The following is an 11,366-nucleotide window of genomic DNA, read 5'->3' as shown; positions in this document are numbered from 1 at the left end:
CCTTAATCCAAACTCTTCAATCGTTTCATAAACTGATGTATGAACAGTGATTTTCATTCAAGTCAGTGGGATAAAATTGTCGCTCATGCAGTTGGTTTAAAGGAGGATTCAGTCTTACTGCTCCAAAGTGATGAATTGGTTGATGATCAATTAAATAACTTGTGAAGTATTGTGAGAATCATTTCAAATTGAGGGATCTGACTTTGGAGAGAGTGTATGCTCAGAACATTGAGTTATCTAGCTGCCTTCTGTAATGGAAAATGGTCATTTTCACTATCTTTTACTTTTCACCATCTTCTGAAGTGAAACGGGCCCTGGCCATCATGAAAGCTGTCACAGGCTATCAGAGTGTAGCTTGTGAATGAAAGCAAATTTTATTAACTTCTACAAACTGTTAGCATGTGCATTATGAGTGTGGATCCTAAATATTTTTTGTCTATTTATCTAGAAAAAAATATATATTTTGCTGGATATGTATCGTTCAAAACCAGCTAATTCTCAGATTTTTTTCTTATGCAGTACTTTTGGTGTGCTATTGAATGGTTACGTTCCTATTACGTGTCTTGATTTTTATAGTGAGGTAACTAGAAATTATTTTTCATTTATCAAGCATGGCTATTTGCTTTTTAGGTAATATTTTTTCATCTTGTATGTTATCATTGTCTCCTCCCACAGTATGGTACGTGCAGAATTCTCCAATGTTTCTTTTTGCAATCGCTTTAATAGGTTGAAATGTTGACTTTAGCATATTAATAAGGCATGTGTAATAATCTTTGATTTAAAAATGAACATTAAATCTGCTCTTAGGTTATGTGCAATCATTGTAAGTAACCCAGCCATTTCCTAAACTGCAGCTGAATCTCCTTCACTAAGCATTTATCTGAATAAGTTTGGCTAAATATAATGACAGGGAGGTTTGAAAGTTCATTGAAACAACAGCTTGCAAATTTTGTGCTGTATAACAGAGGGTGAAAATTGCCATAGAAACATATTCAAGATGGAAAAAAATCATTCTGCCAAAATCCAGTCTCATTGTGCCTGCCTGACTTTGTTTTTATGTGAGTCACCTTCATTTTAGATGTGAAATAAGAATAGTAAAGATGTCCCAAAGGTTTTGAAATTTCTGGAAAGGTGTCTATATTTATTGAGACCGTATGTACTGATATTTTCTTTTGTTAGCACACACATTAATAACTAGTGCGTGGTAGGGATATTCATCAGGTGGCTGTGTGTCTGGGGCACAGCTCATCCTTTCCAGTATTTTTCTAGTTGACTGCTACTACAAAATCAATGCATGTAATTTATCCACAGTACCAATTTTTGTGTTTCTTTTCTGGAAAATAACAATATTTTTACTGTTCTGGGGGAATCATACTAGAAGTGCGCCTTGTCACTGCTTTCCTGGGATCAAAAGTGCTGTGAGAGACTGTGCTGGTTTTTGACACTGTAGCTTAAGAAAGTGGCACCTGTGCAATGGTTCCTCTAATTTTTCACTTTTAAGATGACCATCTTTGTATTGTACAGGTATGTAAGTCCTACAGTTGAGACTCTTTTTGGTGGTGATACAAATTTAGAATGGCTCTCGTGGAGGCTGCTTAAGGTACACACTGGAGGACCATAATGCCAGTTATTGACATTTTCACAACTGCTGTTAAATGCCTGGTCTGCAGACCTCTGAATTCCGTGGGAATGTTTCCAGTGAGCTTTTAATTGGGCCTTAAGAGCTTTCAGCAATGGCAAAGTCAATAAAACTGTAGCTTATCTTGAGATAAACCAAGCTACAGGAAGTAAGTGCTAGAACATTGGTACCTGTGCCTCTAGTCTTGCTGCTCTCACGCAGTAATGCACTTGCTTTTTAATATTGTCATATGAAGGAGGTTTGGAAAATATAATTCATTTTCCATTCCCCAGGTCAATATTGTCTGCTGCTTTCCAGAGTTGTGCTATGGACTGTGCCACTCCAGACCTACGGCTAGTCACAGAGCCCCTCTGTTCAGTGTGAATGCAAAACCTTCTGAGATGCAGCACTGGAACTCTGCAGAACAGACAAAAGATTTTCCTGAGGTCAGTAGGTGGTAAAAATTTCTGTCTATATACTGAGCCTGAAAAGTTATGATTGGGGTTGTCTGTCTTTTTTTTCTTTTTTTTTTTTTCCTGTAATTAACAGCGGAGAAAGTATAAGCAATGAATACAATTAGTGCTGGAGGCTGATGTCCTGTGTGGCAGGGCCAGTGTATAGGAACTGTATAACACTATTTAGCAGTAGTACTAGCAACCTGATTTTGAGGACCCAAGTGGTACGAAACAAGAACTTGCTTGTCACCATGCAATCATTTAAAAGCATTCGTAAGAACAAAGCTGTTCCTTGGGAATGCAGAACACTCCCTCTTCCCTCAGACACTTGCCAAATTAATGAACTTAAGAAATCTCACACGTTTTATATGAAAGGTTGATTCCACATAAAAGCTATTAAATGTAAGAGCTTCTTGCAGAATGTGTTTTCATCTTGTTCCTTTTCTGAACAGTTTGCGTTTGTAGGCTATTTGCCGCTCTCTCTAATTAGAGAGTAGGAACACTCACAATGAAAGCATATGGAAGCCAAGCAGCCAGTGGCACCAGGTCTGGTGACCTGGTGATTCCTGCTGGGTTGGTTTTGTTAGGCTGAGGGGCCGGGCACCTGGTAGAGGCATTGGTGCTGAGAGATGTCAGCTGAGTTTTGCATTGCACATCCAGCCTAAAGACTGTAAGAGGGGTGAGTATTAGAGGCTAGTTCAACAGGTGGAAAATTTGTCAACGAGGCATTTTTTTTTGTAAGGATGAAACAGACAAATGAAATCCCATGAAAACTTGGGTTTGGTCTCATTGCCCTTCCACAAACTTCTCTCATTTGTGATTGTTTCCACTAATCTTGGATTATGTTGTGGTTTTTTGTATTGTAACGACTAATGTTGAAATGCTTTCCTAGTTTTGGGGAGGTTAAAGGGAATGGTTGACAGCCCATTCAATGTAAGCCTGACTCTAGGACTCCTCAGACAGATGTGTGTGGGAACAAGAGCAGTATGTAGCAGAGGTTTACTCTGTAGCAGATTACAGAGTTTAGAGGTTGGAAGTAGTTTAAAGTTGGAGGGTGTTCTGAACGTTTAGGATAATTTAGTTACTCAGTAGATGTTAATGCTTGAGGATAAGATAGATAACTCTTAAAAGTGCTTTGCTCTGAGCCCTTCCAGTGTTTCTTTCAAGCAGTCTAAAACACTTGACAAAACAGAAGTGATAATGAAATGCTGAGCCCCTAACAAAAACTTAAGTGAAAATAAAATTATAAGAGACTAATGGAGGTGGGGCATGGGGAGAGAAAGAATAGGGAGAAAACTCACAAAGCATTTTAGTTAACTCTTGATGCAGCATCACTTTTAGAATATTGCTGGTGGATTGTCCTGGAAGTCATTTTATTCACATAAGCCTTTTTACTTTATAGGTGCAGAAGACAACAAATCTTTACTGACTGACCAAATGCTTTATTACAAAATCTATCTGGATCTTTACATAACATTATATGTTTATTTACATTCACAAACTAAAACAGCTTACTTGCAAAAAATATATATATACATATATATTTTTTTCATCTATTTAAAAAATATTAGAAAAATCTCTGTGCAAAGTTAGTAAAAACATTAACTTAAAAATGCTATCCTTACAAAGTGCTTCTAAGCAGCAAAATCTGGGACGTTACAACCTAGGCTTGAAAATACTGTTCAGAATTTAATGTCAAAAGCAAAACGCGAAGTGTAACAAATGTAGTGAGACATGACACCCCTCCTTAGTTAACCAGTACTGGGGCTAGGACATTGTTCTGCTTGCATAAAATATTAACGCTTGCTAAATATACCTTGTAGGCACGCAGTCACAGTTTTGAATAGAATATGCTGCTATGGACATGTTTATGTAGTGAACAGAGAGCAGGTATGCCCTGATAAACACGGTGTCAGACACACTGTTTCTGTTCAACAAAGTAATGTCCCAGTGTGAGAAGTTAGAAAAAAAATTTGCCTCAGAGCTTGTTCAGCAGCCCTTGTCTGAGATTAATAAGTCAGTTGACAGCATTTGGCATCTTGCTGCCTTAATCTTCCTCCGAGTTTACGTATGTCGAACCACCTCCTCCAATAATTGGATTGAAACACCTGGTATGTCTGTATGGGAAATTGTGTGTAAGGAGACTGATGATATACAGCAGTGAGAACCATTAGAAATAGTGGGTTGAGATGATCGCCTTCAGCTCTTGAAGTTGTGCAGGCTTCACATGTTCAAAAACTCATCCAACTTCCTCCTTGCTGCTAGCATGACTCATTTTCATCAATCTCTATGGGGCTTTTGCCTTGGGAAGGAGACAAGGAAGGGAAAATGCCTTTCTCGGGTATGGGGTGCAGAGATGGCAGGCAACTTTCTTGTAAGATTGGCACTTTAGCCAAGTGTAAGTGAGTCTCGAAATAATCCATGGCCTCTCCTTCTTGAATCTCTGCTAAAATCTGGTAGTCTCCAAAACAAATGATGCACTTCCATGGCAGATCAGTTTTGTTTAAGTAACCCAGTTCTGTTTGGTCTACCATCAACTTTGTTTTCTTGCTCATGTTCTTTATCTCAAAACAAAATTCTGAGCTGTTAAGTTTTCTGTAGAACTGCAGTGAAAACTGGATCCGAGAAACACGAGTATCCACTAAGTTATAATGGCAGACGTTAGAATCACGGCCAAACTTGGCCATTTCATCTGCCCTGACCTGTTCTCGCTTACAGAAATTCAAGCAACGAAACATCATCTTGTCTTGTTGGCAAGGATGGTAAAACGTCATGTGGAGGCATGTTGCTGTTTCTTCAGTTTCATCTTCTTCAAAAGAGGTCATGGTGAAATGAGTCCTCAAAAATACAAGGAAAGGTAAAGTTACAGTATGAAATCTCTGCAGAACCAAGTAAATTGTCTATTATTTAGTGGCTGTATGTATTTTCTAGTGAATAGGCTGACAACAAACCTAAGTGAAGCACCGGAACAAAGAGTGGGAGTTGAGAACGCCCTACCTGTGATAACCATCATTTCCTGCCACTTGACTTGATGGGGGCCAAGTGGCAGACTGCTCTATGCTACCCCCTTCCCAACAGTTCATCTCCTGTCTGCTGCCATGGATCTGTAATGTGTCAGAACTCTGAAGACCACACATGACTGTAAATGCCTACAACTAGTTCATCATGAGGACTTCACAGGTGGGTTTATCTCTGAAAAATAGATGGCACTTAACAGTGACAGTAAGACTGGCTCTATGGGCTTACAGAGGAGTGATAGTAGCACAACCTGTGTCTCTGCACACTGCTTTACAGTGTATTCCTTTGTCTAGACATCAGCCGACTTGTACACATGCCATCTGACAGTAAGCACTGATATTTCAAATGTGAATAAAGTAGTGTTATAAATGTGAATAAAGAGTTCGCCTCTTTTATGAAACCAAATACAATGGTTAGAAATGATTTCATGTGGCAGTTTGTAAAATGAATGCAAAAGCTGGAAAATCAGAGACCCAGGAGAAGAATTGTCACCTATTCTGGGAATTTCTCTGTACCCTGCTAGAAAGTCCCAGCTCTCTGCAGAAGTATGTCTGCAAAAAAGACATTGAGGCCCTGGAGCAGGTTCAAAGAAGGGCAACAAAGCTGGTGAGGAGTCTGGAGCACAGGCCTTGTGAGGGGTGGCTGAGGGAGCTGGGAATGTTCAGTCTGGAGAAGAGGAGGCTCAGAGGAGACCTCATTGCTCTCTACAACTGCCTGAAGGGAGGTTGTAGTGAGCTGGGGGTCGGCCTCTTCTCATGTAACTAGTAGAATTAGAGGGAATGGCTTCAAGCTACGCCGGGGAGATTTAGGTTGGATATTAGGAGATAGTACTTTTCTGAAAGAGTGGTCAGACACTGGAATGGGCTGTCCAGGGAGGTGGTGGAGTCGCCAACCCTGGAGGTGTTCAAGGAACAGTTGGATTTTATGTTGAGGGACATGGTTTAGTGAGGGCTATTGGTAATAGGTGGTTGGTTGGACTGGATGATCTTGAAGGTCTTTTTCAACCTTGGTGATTCTGTGATTCTGTGAGAAGTACTAAACTAGGTGCCAAAACAAGAAAGCAAGCTTTATCAGGGTGTTTTGGTTTTTTGGGTTGTTTTCTGTTTTTTGGGTTTTTTTGTGGTTTTTTTTTTTGTTGTTGTTGTTTGTTTGTTTGGAAAAGCTTTTGAAATGCAGCACAAAGTTAGTTCTGAACTATATTCTGTTTAAAAATCTGAGTAACAGCAGCACATCCTAATATAAATCTGTGAAGCATTTCAGGAACCATTGCAGTCTGGTCCTTTGTAAGTGCAAGCCTAGTATTTTCCTTCACTAGAACTTAGTCTGAAGAAGGAAAAGATTATGTACTTAAAGTGGGAACCTAAGAATGAGCTCTATTGCTAGCCAGAGAAGTGTTATTAAACAGCATTATTTGTAAGCTGCCATTTAACTGCAAATATAAAGTGCATATGCTTTGTGTTTCTCCTAGATCTCTAAGCTGTCTTACCAGCTCTGTTCTCTGAATCATGCTGGATGAATCCTTACAGTGTAAGCTGTTGTTTTATGAGTAGCTGAATCATCGCTGCTTATTCTGACTTCTTGTTTGTAAGGCTATATTATACCACTGTAAATAAGTTCCAAGCACAATACATGGTTTATGTATGTATGCCTATCTACTGGAATCCCTTCCTTCCCTGACCTTTAGCACACTAACAGCAGCAGTTGTGACACAGAAATATAGCTACCACAGCTTGCTTAGCTAAGTAGGCTACAGAAGTGCTTCTGCCAAGCATAGATATTTAGAGAAATATAAAACTTCAAGCAGATCTCAAAGCTCACTTGAAAACTAACTTGAGCATATGATCCGTGCTTTTGAAGAAAGTATAAAGACTCTCTGGTGGCAGAGAGTCTTTGTTATTCCTTTGTCATCTGTGAGATATGCTTCCATGGCATCTGCATCCATCCCTTGTTCCAGCAGTATGCTTCAGCCCCAGAGCACAGCTCTGTGTGAAGGAGAGTGAACTTTTGCTTTCTGTGCACTTTTCTGCCTTTGTCACTGTTTCGCTCCAGTAAGAGGATGTGAGATGTTACACAAGGTCAGCTTTGGCTCAAGGGAAGGCTAAAGGCTTTGGGGAAACCACATCATTTCACTGAGTTCACAAGTCAGTCTACAGAAACTCAGTTCTCTGTCTTAAGTTCTGGGTTGAGTTTGGTGCCAAATTACTGCTAAAGGAGTTTATTAGATTGTATGGCACAGCAGAAAGATTTTGAAGAATATTATCCAGACGAGGAAACTGACCATAGTTAAAAGCAAAGATTTTTCCTGCAACTGTAAGGTAGCCCTCTGTAACGCTGTTGTCTGTACCTTCAATTGAGTCAGTCAAGATTTTACCTCTTTCCTTTCTTACAGCATCATCTCTTTCATTGTACACCACTATCCCCTTTTTAAGAGACAGAAGAGTGACGCTTAGAGTTAAGAACAAGGTTGCCTAACTTGAGAAATCATAGCACTCCACCTTGAGTGTTTTAACTGGCTGTTCAATGGTGATAGTTTTACCATCAAGCTGGAGTTCAGGGCACACTGCCTGTTTGCTTCCGTAGACGCAAACATAAATTTTTCAGCCTGAATACAAAGAAAAAAGGTACATCCACTTTGGTTTTTTGCCTTTTGTTTTAAATAACCACCAACATCAGGGTGCTGTGGAAGGCTTTCAAGGATGATACCTAAACATGGCTACCCTTTCTGCCTCCAGGAACGCAGGCTGCAATCACTACCAGCAGCGAGGGACAAGGCAGGAGGCCAGCAATCAGCAAGTTGCTTTTCAGCCTCTAATCATTCCTGGACAGGTTTGTCCTGTGTGGTTGGTATCTTAGGTGCCTAACACAGACAATAGTCCATTATCACCAAATTAACATTTTGCACAGGTGAGTACAAAGAGCAACCATCTGCAGGCAGGTGTACCTCTGAGAGCTCGTAACTTTGGGGTGCTCAGTATCTACAGCCTTAGCCTTGTTAAAATGATATTTGCCGTATTTACAAGAGAACATACTGGAAGTGCTGCTCACTCTCAGTCCCGCACGTGCACAGAGTGCCTATGGGGCAGCACAGATCCTGCTCAGCCTTCCAGCCACCAGACGCAGCTATTGTAGGATCGGCACATCCCAAAGTTTAGATGCAATGCAGCCACCTTTCCGCAAGACACTGAAGGAAACCCAAGCTGAACCTATCTCCTAATGCGTCTGCAGAGCTGCATGACAGCAGTTACAGGTGGAAACCACGCTGGCTTCATTAATTCCCTCTGAAGCAGGAGGGACACTCCACTTTCTCCACTGCTCGAAGCTGTGACCCCTCCAGGCCTGCAGGGCCACAGGGACCTCTGGACCTGCAGAACAGGGGCAGGGAAGGAGAGGCCTGGGGGTGGAACTGCTCTGCACACAAGTACTTGGGTTGTTTTTTTCCAAAAAGCATAGGGAGTTCAGCTTTGTCTGGGGTCATCTACTCAAACCAGCAGTCATGCTGCTAACCAGGTCTACATGCTCCAGGGCTTGTGGGTTTGACTTTTTTGAAGAATTCAAATAGTTTCAGTTTTATGCCCCTCCCCTTCAAGTTAACATTTCGAAGGGTAACAGCATATAGTAACTACAAAACATGTTTTTGACAGAACTAGTAACATTTTAAAATTAAGCATTTACAAGTATTTGGTTATTTTCTTGTGCTTTAAGCAATGCCGCTAGGAAAGACAGCATTCACCGCTCCTGGGCTGCCGAGCCTGGCTGAGCTGAAAATACCTGTTTGCTAGAAGTGCGTGGCAGTGCTGCTGACTGACAGGAATAGCGAGACCTTCACTCCCTCCCTTCCTGTTTTCCCTACTAAGCAAGGTTACTCCCACATCCAGAACAGGGGGCAGCACCCATAGCAGAAGGGTTTGAGCTGTTCTTAGTCCCATGCAGTTCCATATCCCTCTTACCTGCAAAGTGCTGTAGCCCAAAGGTGTTGTGCTCCCCTGAGTACCGAGGCCAGGTGGGATGAGGCTGTGGGCAGCCTGATCTGGCAGGTGGCAGCTCTGCCTGTGGCAGGAGTTGGAATTGGGTGATCTTTAAAATCCTCTCCAACCTAAGCCATTCTATGGTTCTCTGATAAGTACGGTGAGCTTCAGCTCAAATAAACTGTTTCAAGTGCAGTTTCTTTTATTTACCTGATAATCAGGTAAAGCACCTACAGCTTGATAAGTTATTTAGCAACAGCCCTCCCACTATGGTATTTATCTGCACCCAGTGTCTCTGCTGCATGTCCCCTTCTGTCACTCAGCTGGCTTTGAGAGCAGAGAAGCAGAGGTCCCCCCACCACTGACTTACCGAGTGCTGGGCTGCAGCAGGCTGGCTGTACACACTGTGGCTCACTGCCGTCTGGAAAGCCTGGAGTTGTGCAATGCTGCATGTGCTGCTTCTTGTAACCTCTGCCAGCCCCTTATTTCCGCATACAGCCTGTTTACAAGAGCATGGCACAGTGAGAGCTTTCCTGGTGAGGTTATTTTACTGTGTGGAGATATTGAGGTAAGTCCATGCTCTTCCTGCTAATTTTTGCCTAGAAGTAGTTAACTATATCTTTCCTGGTAGTTTATCAACTTAATACTGTGCTACATGACTTCATTTAGATTCTGGTTGGGACTGGATTTTCTGCTCCTCTCTTCTCTAAGCTTTGCACTGGCTGAAATGCTGCCAGCTTTAGCAAGATGATCTCAGCCTTCCCCTATGAGTGAAAAATCCCCAGCACTTTCTGCAAAAATAGCTACTTGGTTTACCAGAGTTTATTGCTGTGTTAACTTTTTTCCCTCTCCAATTGAAATTTCTTTAGTTAAAAGCAAAACTGCAAGTAATTGCGCTGCCAGGCAGCGTGGTGTGGTGGGACCAAGGCCAGCCCTGCTGCTTTGTGGTGCCCATGCAACTGACTTCTCCTTTGGGTTTTTTCAGAACCTGTGCAGCTTTTCCCAAGAATGCTTTCCTTTCTGGAGGATAAACATGAGGTTTGACTGCACAGCCAGTCCCTGGATTGCAAGGATGATTTTGGATGTAGAAGTGGGTTGGGGCTGTTCTCTTCTCACAAGGCAGCCTGCATTTCCAACACTCTGTTCATTGCCTTTCCATTCATAAGGGAGTAGGACTTCTTGAAAAGCCCTGCTCATTACGTTAAGTGCAATGGTTTCTGCTTGTATACGACCAGCATGGCTTCTCTGTGTTGCTTCCGGTTAGGAACCCTAGCTGCCTCAGCTAATTACGTGTAATGACTAACTACAGGAGGCTGTAGTACAGAGGAGCATTGGGATTGGTTGGTGTGGTGTTCTTCTACAACTTTGATCTGATCCCTGAGGTTTCAAGTAACTCCACATCTCAAACAAGCAAATCAAGAAAAAATAGTAGGAACTCTTAAATTGCTTTTAGTCATTATCAATTTGAGAGAAAATGAGAGTTACTGAAAGCAAATACATCTCCTATTTTCATAGACTCATAGAATCAGAATCATTAAGGTCAGAAAACACCTCTCAAATTATTTCATCCACCTACTACCAGTATTTCCCCACTAAACCATGTCCTTCAGTGCCATATTTTCATGGTACTTGAATATCTCCAGGGCTGGTGACTCCACCACATCCCTGGGCAGCCAGTGCTAGTGCCCAATCACTCTTTCTGAGATGGAATTTTAAGGCAATTCATGTTTGTATTTGTGGGTTGGTTGGTGAGTGAAAGGACTCCATTTGGCTACTTGTTCCTACTAGTTCTCCCTGAGTGACTAAACAGGAAACCTTCCTTCCCAACAAGCTTTGAGAAACTTCAGCAGAGCATGCCAATGTGGGGATTGTTTCTTTCCTTTGGTTGCCCTGGCAAACTGCAGGTGGCATGGCTGTTCATGATGGCCCTGCGGTGCAGGTGGGGGGAACGTGTGCACGTACGTAACGGTGTTGGGGGAGATAAAATCCTCGCGGTGCTCAGCACAGGGCTGCAGGGGGGTCGGTAGGTGGCAATGTTCGACCAGCCACCGGGAAATGGCGTTTTCGTGTTGCTCGAGCTGTCGGGGCACCTGAAGTTAACGGTAGTAATTTCAGCGATAGCTTCCAGCAGTTCGAAAGGCGTAACAGAACAAGTAACAACCTGCAGCGGGGTTCTGCAATTAATTGTTGTGACTTTACAGCAGCAGAGTGTCTCCTGTTCAAAGAGAAGAGAAAAAGTTTCTCAAAGGCTTATTTATTTGTGAGCTCCTTATTCCAAGTATAAAGTAGGACATTCAGGTGGAGCTCACA

The 11,366-nt window shown here is 42.0% G+C and overlaps 2 protein-coding genes across 4 annotated transcripts in view; one reads left to right on the top strand and one right to left on the bottom strand.

The window, feature by feature from the left end:
• Nucleotides 1-3,587: 3,587 nt before the first annotated feature.
• TIFA (TRAF interacting protein with forkhead associated domain) lies at nucleotides 3,588-9,640 on the bottom strand. 2 transcript variants are annotated; one of them, XM_042871940.1, is made up of 3 exons: nucleotides 9,427-9,640; nucleotides 9,039-9,138; nucleotides 3,588-4,911 (listed from the first exon to the last, which is right to left on the bottom strand). In XM_042871940.1, the coding sequence occupies exons 1-3, from the start codon at nucleotides 9,506-9,508 to the stop codon at nucleotides 4,335-4,337; spliced, it is 759 nt and encodes a 252-aa protein (XP_042727874.1). In that variant the 5' UTR covers nucleotides 9,509-9,640; the 3' UTR covers nucleotides 3,588-4,334. The 2 variants fall into 2 exon arrangements, with proteins under 2 accessions (XP_042727874.1, XP_042727875.1); XM_042871941.1 differs by lacking the exon at nucleotides 9,039-9,138 and having other exon boundaries at nucleotides 3,591-4,911; nucleotides 9,427-9,508.
• Nucleotides 9,558-11,366, top strand: part of ALPK1 (alpha kinase 1) — a 44,709-nt gene continuing 42,900 nt past the window's right edge. The window contains exon 1 of one of the 2 annotated variants that reach the window (XM_042871938.1): nucleotides 9,558-9,624. The gene's annotated coding sequence lies outside the window, so the exon portion shown is untranslated. The remainder of the gene's footprint in view (nucleotides 9,625-11,366) is intronic. The other variant, XM_042871939.1, reaches the window with a different exon arrangement.

This window comes from Lagopus leucura, unplaced genomic scaffold (assembly GCF_019238085.1).
Source record: "Lagopus leucura isolate 7727_CA_CO unplaced genomic scaffold, USGS_WTPT01 Super-Scaffold_100004, whole genome shotgun sequence".
Lineage (NCBI taxonomy): Eukaryota > Metazoa > Chordata > Aves > Galliformes > Phasianidae > Lagopus > Lagopus leucura.
The sequence above is the reverse complement of the archived record's forward strand: the minus strand, read 5'-3'. Positions and strand labels throughout refer to the sequence as shown.

Bases quoted from the DNA above. Each gene is read 5' to 3' on its own strand.
- TIFA (XM_042871940.1), bottom strand. From the start codon at position 9,508: ATGCAGCATTGCACAACTCCAGGCTTTCCAGACGGCAGTGAGCCACAG. The intron at 9,139-9,426 runs GTAAGTCAGTGG...CTCCTGCCACAG, and splicing joins CTGCTGCAGCCCAGCACTCG to GCAGAGCTGCCACCTGCCAG. The intron at 4,912-9,038 runs GTAAGAGGGATA...TGTATTTTTGAG, and splicing joins TGGGCTACAGCACTTTGCAG to GACTCATTTCACCATGACCT.